Raw genomic sequence first — 18,316 nt, 5'->3', positions numbered from 1 at the left:
GTACAAAAAAGTTTAAATACTGACCAACATTAATTTTAATCTACAGAAAAGATGATGCTAAATTTGGGAGTGGCAAGCTAATACATTACTATTTGTTTTTGAATTAAGGATGAAGTTTTGATGCTGAATTCAAGGAGTTTCCTCATGGAAAACATCCTCTCATCTCCAAAAGCCTATACAATGGAAAGCTTTAAAAATAACTTCAGCAAGGATAACCAGCTCACAACAATTCAGAAAGTAGATGTACTACAGACACAATAAATAGAAAGGGAGTTAAACCTGACACTTCATTGGAGTAGCTACATTCACATTTAACCAGAATAAGCATTTTATAGAACTGTGTCAATCAGGAAAGTTTCTGAATTGTGAATGCTCATTCAGCACTTGAAACTTGAGCACAAAAATCTAGGCTGGCATTTCAGTGCAGCAAATGAAGGAGTGCTGCACTGCCAGATGCCAACTTTCAAATGATACATTAAACCAAAGTCCGGTCTGCTCTCAAGCAGATGTAAACAACCCCACGTCGCTATTTCAAAGACGGGCAGAGGCGTTCTCCCCAGCGTCCTGGCAAATATATATCTCTCAATCAACATCACAAGAACAAATAATGTGGTTACCATCACATTCTTGTTTGCGGGGCCTTGCTGTGCACAAATTAGCTGCCATATTTATTACATTACAAGTGACTACACTTCAAAAGGTACGTCACTGGCTGTAAAGCGCTCTGGCATGTCCCAAGGTTAGGAAAGGCACTATATATAAATGCATATTTCTTTTAAGCACTACACAAAAAAAAGTCAAATGGGAGAATTTTAACCCACCAATGGGCAGGAGACCATCAGGGAATTTAAAATTGCATAACGCCTCCCAACCCACCATGTACAGGCCTGCCACCATTTTTAATGGTGGTGGGTTGTGTTGTGTGACTCTGTTTGACTCGAGAGGCCCGACACCTCATTACATTTAAACCCAGCTCCTATGCTGTAGTTGGGAACCAGTAGGCTGGCCAGCTGTGTTCCTGAGGACTCGAGAAACTGGGCAGCTAAACAGGGACAGGAACAGCTGGATCAAGCAGGTAAATGCTTTTAATAGCACTGTTTCTGACCTAGGAATGCTTCCACTGGTGTGTCAAGCAAATCTTCTGCCACAGTCGGCCACTTCTCCCACCCCCTTTAAATCAGCGATCCCAAGATTTCTGCCCTGTGATCTCTCCCAGTACCCTGTCCCTCCCAGTTGCAGGTCTGATGCCCACCACTAAGCCCCAATCTTTCCACTTGCCATTAAATTCAGCAACACCTCTGTGTCACTGAGCTTGCTGGGTTTCACCCCTCCTACAACCACATTCCCCTGCAAATATCAGGGCCATGGTATGAAGAGTTTCAGCAAGTACAGACAATTCATTTCTAAATATATGTTTCAGCTTAATTCATAAAACGAAGTTAAAAAAAAATTAAAGTACATGTCCAAAGTCAGCAATTTCAGGGGTGAATATAAGAAATAGGAGCTGCAGTAGGCCATTCGGTCCCTCAAGCCTGCCCTGCCATTCAATAAGATCATGGCTGATCTGCCCCAGACCTCAACTCCTCTTTCGTGCCAGCTCCTCATAGTCCTCAACTCCCCGATATTTCAAAAATCTATCTACCTCCTCTTTAAATACTTTCAGTGATCTAGCCTCCACACATTCTGGGGTAGAGAATTCCAGACATCCACTACCCTCTGAGAGAAGAAATTCCTTCGCATTTCAGTTTTAAATGAGTGTCCCCTTATTCTGTAACTATGTCCCCTAGTTCAAGATTCCCCCACTAGTGGAAACATCTTTTCAACATCTACCCTGTCAAGCTCCCTTAGAATCTTGTACGTTTCAGTAAGATCACCCCTCATTCTTCTAAACTCTAATGAATAAAGGCCTAACCTGTTTAGCCATTCTTGATAAGTCAACACCTTTCATGCCGGGAATCAGCTTAGTGAATCTTTTTTGAACTACCTCCAATGCCAGTATATCCTTCCTTAAATACAGGGACCAAAACTGTACACAATACTCCAGGTGCGGCCTCACCAACACCCTGTTTAGTTGCAACAAGACTTCCCTATTTTTAAACTCCAACCTCCTAGCAATAAAGGCCAAAATTCCATTTGCCTTCTTAATTACTTGTTGCACCTGCATGCTAACTTTTTGTGTTTCATGCACAAGAACACCCAGATCCCTCTCTGCTGCACTTTTTTGGAGTCTCTCTCCATTTAAATAATAGTCTGCCTTTTGATCCTTCCTACCAAAGTGCATGACCTCACAATTTCCTAAATTAAACTCCATCCGTCAAGTTTTTGCCCACTCACTCACCTATCTATATCCCCTTGCAGATTTCTTATGTCCTCATCACAACATGCCCTCCCACCATTTTTTGTTTCATCAGCAAATTTGGATATATTTCACTCTGCTCCCTCCTCCAAGTCATTAATATAGATGGTAAATAAATGAGGCCCTAGGACTGATCCTTGTAGCACTCCACTAGTTACATCTTTCCAACCTGAAAAAGACCCATTAATCCTGACTGTCTGTCTTCTGTGAGTTTACCAATCCTCAATCCATGCTAATACATTACCCCCAATACCATGAGCTCCTATCTTGTGCAATAATCTTTTATGTGGCACCTTATTGAATACCTTCTGGAAATCCAAATACACTACATCTACCAGTTCTCCTTTATCAACTCTGCTTGTTATATCCTCAAAGAACTCTAACAAATTTGTCAAACATGATTTCCTTTTCACAAAACCATGTTGACTCTATTTAACTTTTCTAAATATCCTGCTAGTTCTTCCTTAGTAATGGACTCTAGTATTTTCCCAACGTTAGGCTGACTGGCCTATAGTTTCCTGCTTTTTGTCTCCCTCCCTTCTTGAACAGGGGCATCACATTAGTGGTTTTCCAGTCCACTGGGACCCTCCCGGAATCCAATGAGTTCTGGAATATTTCAACCAATGCCTCCACTACCTCTGCAGCCACTTCCTTGAAAACCCTTGGATGCAGTCAATCAGATCCTGGTGACTTGCCTGCCTTTAATCCCATTAGTTTGTCAAATACTTTGTCCCTCGTGATAAAGACTGTTACAAGATCTTTCCTCCCATTAGCTCCTTGCTTATCTGATATCTGTGGGATGTTTACAGTGTTGTCCACTGTGAAGGCATAGTGGCGCAGTGGTTAGCACCGCAGCCTCACAGCTCCAGCGACCCGGGTTCAATTCTGGGTACTGCCTGTGTGGAATTTGCAAGTTCTCCCTGTGTCTGCGTGGGTTTCCTCCAGGTGCTCCGGTTTCCTCCCACATGCCAAAGATTTGCAGGTTGATAGGTAAATTGACCATTATAAAATTGCCCCTATTATAGGTAGGTGGTAGGGAAATATAGGGACAGGTGGGGATGTGGTAGGAATATGGAACTAACTGGTGTAGGATTAGTATAAATGGGTGGTTGATGGTTGGCACAGACTCGGTGGGCCGAAGGGCCTATTTCAGTGCTGTATAACTAACTAACTAACTAAGACCAATGCAAAATATTGGTTTAAATTATCTGCCATTTCCCTGTTCCCCGTTATCAATTCTCCAGTCACATCCTCCAAGGGTCCCACGTTCACTTTAGCTACTCATAGATTTATAGAGAGATACAGCACTGAAACAGGCCCTTCGGCCCACCGAGTCTGCTGACAATCAACCGCCCATTTATACTAATCGGACATTAATCCCATATTCCCTAACACATCCCCACCTTCCCTCAATTCTCCTGCCACCTACCTACACTAGGGGCAATTTACAATGGCCAATTTACCTATCAACCTGCAAGTCTTTGGCTGTGGGAGGAAACCGGAGCACCCGACGGAAACCCACACAGTCACAGGGAGAACTTGCAAACTCCACACAGGCAATACCCAGAACCGAACCCGGGTCGCTGGAACTGTGAGGCTGCAGTGCTAGCCGCTGTGCCGCCCTCTTTTTATATACCAGTCGACGCTCTTGCTGTTTGTTTATGCCAATTAACTTTCATAATCAATTTTCTCCTTTATTAGCTATTTAGTCATTCCGCTGCTGGTTCCTAAAAAAATCCCAATCCTCTGGCTTACCACTAGTTTTCACCACTTTGTATGCCTTAATTTTTGTTTGGGTGGGAGAAGAAAAGAGAAATAAATTATATACTGATCCATGCATGTTCCCAGTGGATGCACTTGATACTGTTTATCTATGGAGCACAGCACAAACGGATATCTATAGGTGAACAGTCAAGTGATACCAACGGATCAGTGAATTGAAATTCCTTGTGCACCTGATCGTAACCAGACGACAAAACAAAAAGAGCACAAGTCGATTTGCAGTCAGCTCTACCGAGGCTTTGGAACAGATCAGTTGTGCAAGGTGGCTTGGGATTACATTTGAAAATGAAAGAAGTGCTCACATTACATGGAATTTACAGCACAGAAACAGGCTAGCGGATTGCTCAAATTTTCATCATATTTAATCTAAACACAGAGCAACCAATGACACATTGAATTGCACCCTGAGCAGAAGACTAATTTTCCTTGTTACGCGCCAGATGTGATTTCTTAGAACTTTTGCTTTACTAGGAAAGGCGAGTTGTTTTATTGTTAGGTACTAGGGCAGTTTATCCATCGACCAAACAGCTACTTCTGGACAATGCCACCAAAAGAGACTTCTATTTTGGGGAGCTCATAGGACCAGAGTCTAAAATAATCCTGCTAAGCAGTTCTATGTTCTGTGAGGTGCTGTTTTGGCTCTGACCTGATACTACTCACACAGACAGCTGCAACAAATTCTCTAATCCAAATCCTGTGACGACAGCTAAAGATCACAAGAAAGTACATCCGCTTTCTGAAAATAATCCAGAGAGTTTATGTTATCTTCCAGGAAATTATATAATTGCTTTTTCCATTAAACTATAATTAAATCTGATGTTAGCTACCTCCATTGCCATAGTTAGAACACAGAGATAATGGGGAGTAAACACAGGGCTGAGTGACTCATTCTTCAATGCTTGGGGTGTATGTCAATAGTCTGAAAAGCACAATGTTTCATCCATTATAAAAATAATTTAATTACATTTATGCAAATCAGAATATAGATTTTTAATATAAAAACTGACCAATAAAACAAGATTAAAGATCTCTCCATGTTTCCCGTTAGCCATAAGGAACCTATGTGAAAAGAATTGGGCTACTCCCAATCCAGCTACTTACCGACCTGCGACAACGGCACAAAAACTATCCCTAGCTTACCATTAATTGATAGACCCAGTCAGAATGCTGGATGTGGAAAATGAAAAATAAAATCACAGGTGCACAAGTGGTTGAAGTATATCTCACGGTTTGTAAGGATATAGTTATGGTCGATGCCACTGTTAGAGTTCCAGGCTCAGTTTCTTGGTTTGCTCTTGCTGTGTTGCACTCAGGTAACCTATCTATAAAATGTTAATAGTCTTGTGTTTGTCACATTTTATGTGTCACAGTTTAGTTATGCTTTATGTGACTGTCTCATACTTGAGGTAACACATGGATACGTAAATGCCTAGAAATGTTCCTAAATACTTACAATTACAAAGGAACGCACAAAAATGACAAAGAGGAAAAGAACAGCTGATCCATCAAGTCTGTCACATACAGTCATGTTGCTCTGAATTATCTGGACAGAGTAGACAGTGAGAAACTGTTCTGGACAGAGTACATAGAGAGAAACTGTTCCCACTCATGAAAGGATCGAGAACAAGAGGGCACAGATTTAAAGTATTTGGTAATAGAAGCAAAAGTGGCATGAGGAAAAACTTTTTCACGCAGCGTGTGGTTAAGGTCTGGAATGCGCTGCATGAGAGTGTGGTGGAGGTAGGTTCAACTGAAGCTTTCAAAAGGGAATTAGACAGTCATATGAAAAGGAAGAATGTGCAAGGTTAACAGGGAGAAGGTGGGGGAATGGAACAAGGAATTCCTCTTTCAGAGAGCTGGTGCGGACATAATGGGCCGAATGGCCTCGTTCTGCACTATAACAATTCTGTGATTCTGATTCTGTGTTCCTCTGAGGTTGGGGCTGAGCACAACTTTGGGCACTCTCCAACCTAGTTGTGCTGTGCCAGTGAGTAAATAGTTGCCCTAAAATAGCTCATGTTCAGCATATAACACAGAAGTGGACACAAAATGAAATTAAAAGTCCAGTTAATTAGAATTCTGTCACTGCTTAAATTAACAAAAAAATCCTACGAGCTCTGCACACAACGTGGACGGACACCTAATTTTCTTTGGAAGTTTCCTCTGAATGTCTCAAATTTTTCAGTCAGCAGCGAATGACAGCGCTCGCCATTTATTAAACTTATATTTGCCTACAGACTTTCTGTGGGCTTTTACACTGGAATTTGCAGTTATTGAAATGAAAAATAGCACAAAGCATTCTTTAAAGGATCTGGGACCAATATGAACAGAGCAAACAACAGTGTATCTCCTGAATCAATAAGATTTATGAATCCTTACTGAGATGTGCAGAATCTAAACCAGGAAATGTAAGTTTGAATAGTTAATTCATTACCAAATCATGCACAGAGAGTGAAATAGAGACAGAAAAACAAAAAAATTGAAACCTTCAACAACTAAAATTTGAAGGAATGAGAATCCACAGTTATAAACATTAAATTTTCAGTGCCAGAACCCGACCCAGGACCGAGTCCTTCAATTTTTTTTCATGCCTGACCTGATAATATCAAACATGTTATTAGTACAGAAAAAAAATCACGTTAAAACGTAGATTAAAAAGAAAACAATACAAAACAAAACCCAACCACAGCCAACCGAAACCTGACCCGACCCGAGCCTGAATGCTGCACACAGAATATAGTCTCAACCCGAACCAGACACATGTAGTCACATTTGGTCGGGTTCGGGTAACCAGGCTTTAAGCAGGGCCTTAGACAGTGACCTCCTGATTTCTGCACTTAATTCTGCATGTGTGTATGGTGGAAGTTGCTGTCCAATGGAACTCCTTAGTAACCGTGAGTCTCAGTTATTTCCAACGCAAAATCCAGCCCATTATTTCAGACACAATATTCGAACCTGATGCATTGTACCGAAGACACCTGTCTGTTTAAATGATGTGTGTGTTCTGGACCTCCTGTAATAAGACAGCTGACATGCATCAATCATTCTGCAGAGAAGCAAATAACATGCTCTCTAGAAAGTTGGACAGTGCAATTAGTTAAAGAGTTATTGATTGACTGACATTACCAAACAGCTAACTGTAGACCTGCTCTAAATCGGCTTTTAAATTGGGCTCAGTAGCCTGCTTACCACCCTTAGCCCCCAAAAGGTGAGTCTCGCACATTTGGATAGGTCCATTTTTTTTTTAAATAAATTTTTAAATCGTGTTGTCCCAGTGGCCAGCCTTAGTGAATCCAGTAGGTATACTCTGGGGTTGCCACCAGCATTGCAAGACCCAAATCTCAAAGCTTAAGACTCGCAATCCAGCCAGAGTCAGTGGTTCATCGTGGTAACCAAATATTTTGTTTCAAAGTACTATCAAAGAGACCTCCCCCAATCACTTGCTCATTTTCGGAATAACTCAGGTGTAAACCACAGAATATACATTCCGGGTTAACAGTAAATGTTAGAAATTGAAGAAAAGCATATAGCAGCAATTTCTAATACAAATGGAATGATTGTTGTACTCAGCATTTACAAGGAGATGCACAACAAGACATTTATACTGATGTGTTGACAAGACTATACATGAGTATTTTATCCAGTGTTGGTCATGAAAAGACACAGCAAAAGCATCCCAATATGGGTTACTCCCAGTTAAACTGAAGGCATAAAGATCAAAAGGGAAAGTCCCTATAAAGAACAACCTTCTGTAAAGTAGCCTGAAACATTTCTAAATGATTTCAGGTTGAGTTATGCAAACCTGCAGCTGAATTAATTTTTTATTGAAATATTTTATTTCATAACTTCCCTCAATTGCTGGGTAAACTTAACCAATCAGCAGTTGAGCCATAAAAACCTGAAGATCCAAAATATAATTGCCAGTTTGTTTTGAGTTGCAATCTAATCCAGGGTTGAGAGTGGTGGGAGCAGTACAAATGGCATCAGCTTCCTGGTTAGGAAGGAGAAAAGTCAATCAGTATTCTTGTTCCTGAACATTACACAAAGTTCATAGAATCATCGAATAATACAGCACAGATGCAGGCTGTTCAGACAAATCGTGCTGGTGGTCGCGCTTTAAAAGAGTTGGACAATTGTTCACACTCCCTTATTCTTTCTCCAAAGCCCTGTAATTTTTTTCCCCTTCAACTATTTACCCAAATTCCATTTTGAAAATTATTATTGAAACTGTTTCCATCTCCCTTTCAGGTAGTACATTCCAGATCATCATAACTCACTACAGAATTATTTTTCACCTCGTGTTGCCTCTGGTTGCCAATTACTTTGAATTTGTGTCCTCTGGTTACTGACCCTTCTGCCACTGGAAAGTTTCTCCTTATTGACTCCATCAAAACCATTCATAATTTTGAAGGGCTCTATCAAATCTCCCCTTCCTCTTCTCCACATTAAAAAGAGTTTTGCGAGTCCCTTCATGTAAATCAAGTCCTTCATCCCTGGTCGTCTTCTTCCTCTTTGGCCTCCTTGTCTCGGGAGACAATGGGTAAGCGCCTGCAGATGGTCAGTGGTTTGTGGAGCAGCGCCTGGAGTGGCTATAAAGGCCAATACTGGAGTGACAGACTCTTCCACAAGTGCTGCAGATAAAATTGGTTGTCAGGGCTGTTTCGCAGTTGGCTCTCCCCTTGCGCTTCTGTCTTTTTTCCTGCCAACTGCTAAGTCTCTTCGACTCGCCACACTTTAGCCCTGCCTTTATGGCTACCAGCCAGCTCTGGCGATCGCTGGCAACTGACTCCCACGACTTGTGATCAATGTCACAGGACTTCATGTCGCGTTTGCAGACGTCTTTAAAGCGGAGACAGGGACGGCCGGTGGGTCTGATACCAGTGGAGAGCTCGTTGTGCAACGTGTCTTTGGGGATCCTGCCATCTTCCATGCGGCTCACATGGCCAAGCCATCTCAAGCGCCGCTGACTCAGTAGGGTGTATAAGCTGGGGATGTTGGCCGCCTCGAGGACTTCTGTGTTGAAGATACAGTCCTGACACCTGATGCCAAGGATTCTCCGGAGGCAGCCAAGTTGGAACGAATTGAGACGTCGCTCTTGGCTGACATACATTGTCCAGGCCTTGTTGCCGTAGAGCAAGGTACTGAGGACACAGGCTTGATACACGCGGACTTTTGTGTTCCGTGTCAGTGCGCCATTTTCCCACATTCTCTTGGCCAGTCTGGACATAGCAGTGGAAGCCTTTCCCATGCGCTTGTTGATTTTTGCATCGAGAGACAGGTTACTGGTGATAGTTGAGCCTAGGTAGGTGAACTCTTGAAGCACTTCCAGAGCGTGGTCGCCGATATGGATGTTCATATTGATATTGATATTCATCCCTGGTACCATTCTAGTAAATTTCCTCTGCACCCTCTCTAAGGCCTTGACATCCTTCCTAAAATGTGGTGGCAGAATTGGTCACAATACTCCAGCTGGGGCTTAACTAGTAATTTACACAGATTTACCATAACTTCTTTTTGTACTCTTAATACTCTTTTTATGAAGCCAAGGATCCCATACTTTTTTGAAAAAAAACCTTCTGAACTTGTCCAGCCACCCTTAAAGTCTTGTGCATGTACACCCCCAGGTGTCTCTGTTTCTGCAGCCCTTTAAAATAATACCACTTTCTATTACACTGTTTCATTTCTTTATAAAAATAAATCACTTCACATTTCTCTGCATTAAATTTCATCTGCCATGTGTCTGCCCAATTCTCCAATCTGTTTACGTACTCCTTTTCCAAGTGAACGTGTGGACATTGGGTAAGAAAAGGATGGGGCTCCGCTCTGATGCCATCTCTACAGTTGAATAGCCTACAAGACTCCAAGAATACTAATGTGCAAAGTAACAGAGTAACCAGCACTCGTAAAACAAATGCAGCAATGAATAAATGCCTTCAAAAAAAAAGAAGAAAACGGTCAAGGAAGAGGAGTAATTCACATAATATTGTAATCCTCTCCCTTTTGCACCATCTAATAAATCATAAACTGTCCGAAATGCTACAACTCTCGTGGTAAGAAAGAAAGTTACATCAAGTGTGCAATCATATATTTTATTTGGAAATTTGCTGCATTTTCCTAACCCAAAAGAACTTCATCTTACCACAAATCGCTATTGTTACTTACACAGAATATATACCACAGAAAGGCCATTTATCCCAAACAGTCCATGCCAGTATTTTTGTTTCTCAACTTCTCAAGTAGAGCGTAAACAGATTACCTTCAAAGAATGTAGTGCACTTCAATTAGCTGTTCAAAATCTTCGGGATCTATATTCGCCCATCAGGGAACTTGAAGGTTTTTTCTGGAAACTTAGTTCCTGTTGGCCCTTGTGCTTTGCAACTTCAGCACCGAGATTCAAGGGGTATTAGGACAGTTTATTTTTGAGGAATTGAAGGGGTCACAATACAGAACAAATCTGCAAGACTTAAAAAAGAATTTTTGATGTGCTACCAGTGAAGTTAAAAGGTCTTCCACAGTATATTGCATTCTCCAGCAAATCCTGTTTGAGCAAGTGTTGCTTATCTCTGCTTCTGAATGTTGCTGATATGCTGTGTTGCAAATGATGAGGCAACCCAAACAGAACTCCATTAATTTATGTCTAAATAACTGAAAGTGCGAGGGAATGTGTGTAAAGTTTTGTTTCTGCCCCTTACATCCACTTTGGGGAGGTGGGGGGGGGGGGGGGTGGAGATTTATTGCAAAATGTTGCAAGTGCAACTTGTCAGCTTGTGTTTACAGCAAAAACACAGAGATCAAGTTTGGACATCAGGAATCCTGATACATATTGATCAGGTCACATGCAGAAATTTCTGTTTTGAAACTAATTATTTACCAGTGTTCTGTTCCAATTTACACACTGGAAATCTCAATGAGGAGGAGAGCTTGTTTTTTCATTCATTCATGGGATGTGAGCATCGCTGGCTAGGGCAGCATTTGTTTCCCAACCCTAATTACCCTTGAGAAGGTGGTGGTGAGCCGCCTTCACGAACCGCTGTAGTCCACGTGTGGAAAGTACACCCAGAGTGCTGTTAGGAAGGGAGTTCCAGGATTTTGACCCAGTAACAGTGAAGGATTGGCAATATAGTTCCAAGTCAGGATGGTGCATGGCTTGGAGGGGAACTTGCAGGTAGTGGTGCTCCCATGTGCCTGCTGCCCTTATCCTTCCAGGTGGTAGAAGTCACAGGTTTGGAAGGTGCTGTTGAAAGAGCCTTGGCAAGTTGCTGCAGTGCATCTTGTAGATGGTACACCGGTGGTGGAGGGAGTGAATGCTTAAGGTGGTTGATTGGATGCCAATCAAGTGGGCTGCTTTGTCCTGGATGATGTTGAGCTTCAAGTGTTGTTGGAGCAGACTCATCCAGGAAAGTGGAGAATATTCCATCACACTTCTGACTTGTGCCTTGTAGATGGTGGACAGACTATGAGGAGTCAGGAGATGAGTTACTTGCTGCAGAATGCCCAGTCTTTGACCTGCTATTGTTGCCACAGTATTTATTCAGCTGATCCAGTTAAATTTCTGGTCACCGGTAACCCCCAGGATATTGATGGGTGGGAAATTCAGCGATGGTAATGCCGTTGAATATGAAGGGGACCTGGTTAGATTCTCTCTTGCTGGAGATAATCATTGCCTGGCCTGAATGTTACATGCCACTTATCAACGCAAGCCTGAATGTTGTCCAGGCCTTGCTGCATGCAGGGACGGACTGCTTCAATATCTGAGGAATCTCAAATTGTACTTAACACTGTGCAATTATCAGCGAACATCTCACTTTTGACCTTATGATGCAGGGAAGGCCATTGATGAAGCAGCTGAAGATGGTTGGACCTAGGGCAGTGCCCTGAGGGACTCCTGCAGCGATATCCTGGAGCTTAGATGATTAGCCTCTGACAACCACAACCATCTTCCTTTGTGCTAGGTATGACTACAGCCAGTAGAGAGTTTCCCCCCAATTCCACTGACTTCAATTTTGCGAGGACTCCTTGATGCCACACTCAATGCTGCCTTGATGTCAAGGACAATCACTCTCACCTTGTCTCTGGAATTCAGCTCTTTCATCCATGTTTGGACCAAGGCTGTAATGAAATCTGGGACCCAGTGCCTCTGGTAGAACCCAAACTGACCATCAGTTAGCAGGTTATTGTTATCTAAATGCTGCTTGTTAGCACTATCAAGGACACCTTCCATTACTTTGCTAATGATTGAGAGTAGAATGATGGGGAGGTAATTGGCTGGATAAACAGATCAGCAGAATTGGCACACTGTTGCTTTGTGCGAGAAGTGAAATCAGTTTACAGGTGGATAAAAACGCAGTGCTGCTCAGCTTGCCGAAATTTAAAATCGCAGCTACACAAAGGAAGACATCCTATGCTGGTTATTTTTTTAAAAAATAAAAACAGTAATCCTACCAAACACACATAATCAATGATTCTACTACAACGATGCAAATTAACAAAGTTCCTTAATTTTAAAAACAATATAATCAGTGTTTTCCCAATGTTTTATCTTACATCTCCGTCAAGTTGCAAATCAGGACGCTCCAAGGTATGAACTAACTTCCACATTCAATCGCAGGAATAAGGGCCAAAAACAACATTCAATCAGGTCATCAGTTACTCAAAACTGGTCAAACTCAACATCATAGAAATTGCAGACTATCTTCTTGAAATATAAAAAGAGCAGTCTGCGGCTTTTTTAGCACTATAAAGTATTATTTAAAACGCTTTCAATGTAACCATTTCAATAACAGCAGTTTGTATTTATATACCTCCTTTAATGTAGTAAAATTTCCCAAGGCACCTTCACAGTAGCCTTAGCAAAGTTTGACTCTAAGCCACATAAAGTAATATCAGCACAGGTGACCAAAAGCTTGGTCAAAGAGGTAGGATTTAAAGAAGCATTTTTAAGGAAGAGAGAAAGGAGTAAGGCGGAGAGGTTTCGGGAGGGAGTTCCAGAACTTAGGGCCTTGGCAGTTGAAGGTACAGCTGTCAATAGTGGATGAATTAAAATCAGGGATGTGCAATAGGTCAGAAAGAGAGGAGTGCAGAGATCTCAGAAGCTTGTCAGGCTGGAAGAGATTACAAAGACAGGGAGGGACGAGGCCATGGAGGGATTTGAAATCAATATTGAGAATTTTTAAATCGCGGCATTGCTGGACCTGCAGCCAATGTCGGTCAGTGAGTACAGGGTGTTAGTGAACAGAGCTTGGTACGAGTTAGAATACGGGCAGCAAAGTTTTGGCTAAGCTCAAGATTATGGAGGGTTGGAGGCCAGCCAGGAAAGCACTGGAATAGTCAAGTCTAGAGGTAATAATAGAATGGTTTCAGCAGCTGAGAAAGTGGCAGAAATGGGCAATGTTACCGAGGTGGAAATAAATGGCCTTGGGATTGCAGCTGCACTTATAGCCCATCAATCAAGGTTACACAATCTAACTAAACCTACTATCCCAATATCTCATGTGGCTCGGTGTCAAAATTAGTTTGATAACTCACCTGGGAAACACCTTGGGACTTTTTACTGAATTAAAGGTGTGATATAAATGCACCAGCTTGCTCTTTTACATTCCCAATGAGAAGCACCAAACGTATATTGGAACTACACACAGATTATTTTTCACATACACATATGCTCAAAGCCTGACCAAATTGTTGCGTGAAAATATAACTTATCTATAAAATCAATCACAATAAGGAGATTTAAAATAGGTGAAAACGGAGTTTGCAATATCCCAATCATGGTGCTGTTAATGCATTGGGTACTGTTCATAGACAGTCACATGGCATCAATCAACAAATGTTAATCCTTAGTAGACAAAACTAACATTTGTCCAAAGTAATAGCAAAAACTAACTAATGTCATTTTGCAATGCCCAGGTGATGACATATTACTTGAGAACAGTGTGCAGTTTCAGTATGGGATGCAATTTTTTATGTGTGCTTTCATGTGTTTCTGCTTTGTTTAAAGAAATACATTTCAAGTGTTTACAAGCCTCACTTTTAAAATTAAACATTGAAAACACCAATAATTTATTTTAGCATAATTTTTAAAAGAACAATTATTGTTGCGATTGAATTTCAAACTCAAAAGACTTACAAAAATCTGGTTGTTTGGACTGGACTGTTCCTGATCCAAATATATACAGTTCTAAATCTACTCCAAGTGACCATACATTATCCAGACCTGTAAGTGAATGATCTAATGCAGCAGCGTCTTTATGCAGCTAGTAGAGTGTTATTTTAGATCCATAAATCTCCAATTAGTGCGACAGATGTAAAAATTAGATTTGTATAAATTAAAAATATTTGGAAAATAGTATTCCCGTAACTGATTATAGACATTATCTTCATGCAGTTTTACTTACACTGCCCGTGCCAGCTTCTTGAAAGAGCTGCCGAATTATTCCCACATCTTGGCCCTTCCAATATAGCCCTGCAAATTTTCCCCTTCAAGTACTTAACTTTTACCAAAAGGGAATTAGTTATTGCAAAATCTGCTTCCACCACCCTCACAGACAGGGCAATTCAGATCATAACTCGCTAGGCAAAAATAAAATCCTTATCTTGTCTCTGGTTCTTTTGCCAATTAGCATGGATCTATGCCCTCTGGTTACCAACCCTTCTGCCACTGGAAATAGTTTCTCCTTATTTACCTATCAAAATCTTTCATGATGTTGAACACCTCTATCAAATCTAACCTTCTCCAATCCAAGGAGAGCAACCCAGCTTCTCCAGTCTCTCCACGTAACTGAAGTCGCACAACCCTGGTAACATTCTAGTAATCCTCCACTGCACCCTCTCAAAAGCTTTAGTATCATGTCCAGAATTGTTCACAACACTCCAGTGATCTACATAGGTTTTGCAGAACTTCCTTGCTTTTGTACTCTATGCCTCTAGCTATAAAGCCAAAGATCACACACGCCTTTTTTTTTAAAAAACAGCCTTCTCAACTCATCCTGCCACCTTCAAACATTTGTGTACAAATCTTTCTGTTCCTGCACTCCCTTTAAATGTGTACCATTTAGTTGACATTGCCTATCCTCATTCTTCCTACCAAAATGCATCCTTCACATTTTTCCGCGCTAAATTTCAGCTGCCATGTGTTTGCCTATTTCACCAGTCTATGTCCTCCTGAAGTCTGTTACTATCCTCCTCATTGTTCACTGCATTTTTGAGTTTTGTATCATCTGCAAACTTTGAAATTATACTCAAGTCCAGATCATTAATATATATCAAAAAGAGCAGTGGTCCTAATACCGACGACCCCTGGGGCTGAGAACAGTATACTTCCCTCCAATCTGAAAAACAGCCATTCACCACTACTCCTGCTTTCTGTCCCTTAGCCAATTTTGTATCCACACTGCCACTGTCTGTATTGTTAGCAAAACTGAATCACATGAGACAAGTCTATTATATGTTATAAAAACAGAAAGTGCTGGAAATACTCAGCAGGTCTGATAGCATCTATGGAGAGAGAAAAAGAGTTAACTTTTCAAGTCGATGAAAGGTCATCGACCTGAAATGTTAACTCTGTTTCTCTCTCTCCACAGATGCTGCCAGACCTGCTGAATAATTTCAGCACTTTCTGTTTTTATTTCAGATAACCAGCATCTGCAGTATTTTGCTTTTATACTATTAGGTGTTACTTTATCAAACAATGAAGTAATAATGTTCTGTAGTACTACTTCAGCCAGGATCAGTGTAAATAACAAAGCATGCAAGTCTGCATAAACTCCAAGACACATAAACCTTACACATCATCCATAACTACCACCATTGTACTGTGTTTTCACAAATATTCCTACCACAACTATCAGCTACATTATTGCCTTACATGGCAACACTCCACACCATGTTCTCTTGCAACCCAACTAAAAGAATTCTCTCTAACCACATTGCCTTGAAGGAAGTTGAAAATCAGTGAAGAGCAAAGCATCAGCTCCACCCCAAGCTCTCACTTCCCAGATGTTTATCTTTGAGGTCAGACATGTGGAAGGTCAAAAAGAAAAATAAACAAAAAGGTTAAGAACTGTTCACACATCCTCAACATTACTCTGTGCCTAGCAGTCAGCTGGAGGCATCTACTAGCTAAGCAAAATATTTAACTTTGTGATACCCAGCACCCCCAGAAGGCAACTTTAATTGAGTTCCTTGGCAGATAACGCAACTATCAGAAGCACAACTGCAACTCGTACTCTAAAGCATTAAGTGTGCCCTAATATTAGTTTACAAAACACCAGTGCAAAGTGCCGAGTGCAGCACATTACATAACATTCCCAAATGCGGGCATTTCAGCTATTTTTTTAAAATCGGTATTCTTTGACACGCAAGCGTGTGGCGGTAACAAAAACAGAAAATGCTGGAAATACCAAGCAGGTCTGGCAGCATCGGTGGTGAAGAAAATCGAGTTAACGTGTCAGGTCTGCGACCTGTCATCAGAACTGCGTGTGGAGGTAACTGGAGTTACCAGTAACAATGCCAGCCCTGTACCACCAGCGTCACGGTAACAGCCTCTTGACGCTTGCATTACTTGGCCAGAGACAGTCCACGTTACTATAACAGAATTAATACAGTAACACAACTTAAAAATGACAAGTCACTTGCAACAGGATTGAACCGACCAAATATGCAACCCTGATTTATGAACTCCACAAGTGTAATTAACTTTTAAAGCTTACAATGGATTATATTATGACTACATTTCCAACTTATAAAAAAGGAATGAGAACTTTTTTTTGGGGGGGGGGGGGACCATTTTTTGTGTAAAATGTTTCGAACTACTGTGGCACAGCTGGCGGTGACCTTTAGAGAAACAAATGAAAGAAAACCGAGGCAACAGGAGGTAGCCATACGCACCCACGCCGGGAGGTCAGAGCTCTGGATGTTTTCCTGTCGAGTTTTCTCTTCGTGCTCCAGGAATGCCAGCGCCCGGAACAGCCGGGACCGCTTGTTGCCCCGGTTCCTCCGCCACCAGAAGAAGACGAGCAGCCCGATCAGGACCCAGCTAAAGCTCAGCCCCAGGTAGCCCAGCACGTACACCGGGAAGATGATGACAAAAGTCTTGGAGAATTGCAGCAGGACGCCGGCGATGTCCACGCTGATCATCGGCGGCGGCGGCTCCTTCTCCAGTTCCTCGGCCAGGCTGGCTTTCCGCCTCTCGTCCCTATCGCCCGCCGCCGCGCTCGCCTCTGTGGCCGTTCGTTCGCGCATCTCCGCCCGGGTTCGGTTCAGTCCGGTCCGCTCCGGCTGAGTCTGGCCTAATCCCCGGGCTTCTCCTTATTGAATCCGGATGCTTTGACAGCCTCCGTATTTCTAAGGATCGGAGCCTATGTCGCGCTCCTCCTGTCAGCTACTCCCCCTCTGCCCCACCCCCCCCAATTACCTCTGCCGCCAGCGCCTGTCATCCTCATCGCGGCCGCCCCTTCGCCTCATCGCTCCACCCATCACCGCCTCCCGACGCAGCACCGCTGCCACGCATGTCTGCGTGATGGCGTCAACCCCAGCAGGTCACGCCTCCCTGACGTCCCGCCTTCCTTCTGACGTCACAGGCCCTGGGCGGGGTCATAGTGCATCCCTGCACCCTCTGGTGTCACATTGAAGTTGGTGCTTATACTTTTATTTTAGAGGGACAGAAACGACAAGTTTCAAATTATAATTTTGCTCACTTCTAGAAAGATGGAACATTTTTATGGCATAGGAGGCCGTGCCAGCTGGAAAAGAGCAATCCAGCTTAATCCCACTTTCCAGCTATTGGTCCATAGCACTGTACGTTAAAGCACTTCAAGTGCACATCCAAGCGTTTTTCAAATGTGATGAGGGTTTCTGCCTCTACCACCCTTTCAAGCAGTGTGTTCCAGACCCCAACCACCCTCTGGGTGAAAAAGTTCTCCTCAACATCCCCCAATCCTTTTACCAATTACTTTAAATCTATTCCCTTGATTATTAATACTGTTAAGAGAAATAGGTCCTTCCTATCCACTTTATCTAGGCCCCTCATAATTTTGTACACCTCAATTAAATCTCCCTTCATTTTTCTCTGTTCCAAAGAAAACAACCCCAATCTATCCAATCTTTCCTCATAGCTATAATTATCCATTCCTGCCAACATCCTTGTAAATCACCTCTGTACCCTCTCTAGTTCAATCCCAT

General features: G+C 42.2%; 1 protein-coding gene across 2 annotated transcripts in view; it reads right to left on the bottom strand.

Annotated features, from left to right (window-relative positions):
* The window catches only part of LOC137349681 (extended synaptotagmin-2-like), a 276,064-nt gene extending 258,542 nt beyond the window's left edge, over positions 1 to 17,522 (bottom strand). For both annotated transcript variants that reach the window (XM_068014993.1, XM_068014994.1), the window contains exon 1: positions 17,024 to 17,522. In XM_068014993.1, the coding sequence (XP_067871094.1) occupies positions 17,024 to 17,377 (354 nt within the window). In that variant the 5' untranslated portion in view covers positions 17,378 to 17,522. The remainder of the gene's footprint in view (positions 1 to 17,023) is intronic.
* Positions 17,523 to 18,316: the final 794 nt, after the last annotated feature.

This window comes from Heterodontus francisci, chromosome 2, assembly GCF_036365525.1.
Source record: "Heterodontus francisci isolate sHetFra1 chromosome 2, sHetFra1.hap1, whole genome shotgun sequence".
Classification (NCBI taxonomy): domain Eukaryota; kingdom Metazoa; phylum Chordata; class Chondrichthyes; order Heterodontiformes; family Heterodontidae; genus Heterodontus; species Heterodontus francisci.
This window is presented reverse-complemented; position numbering and strand designations above follow the sequence as displayed.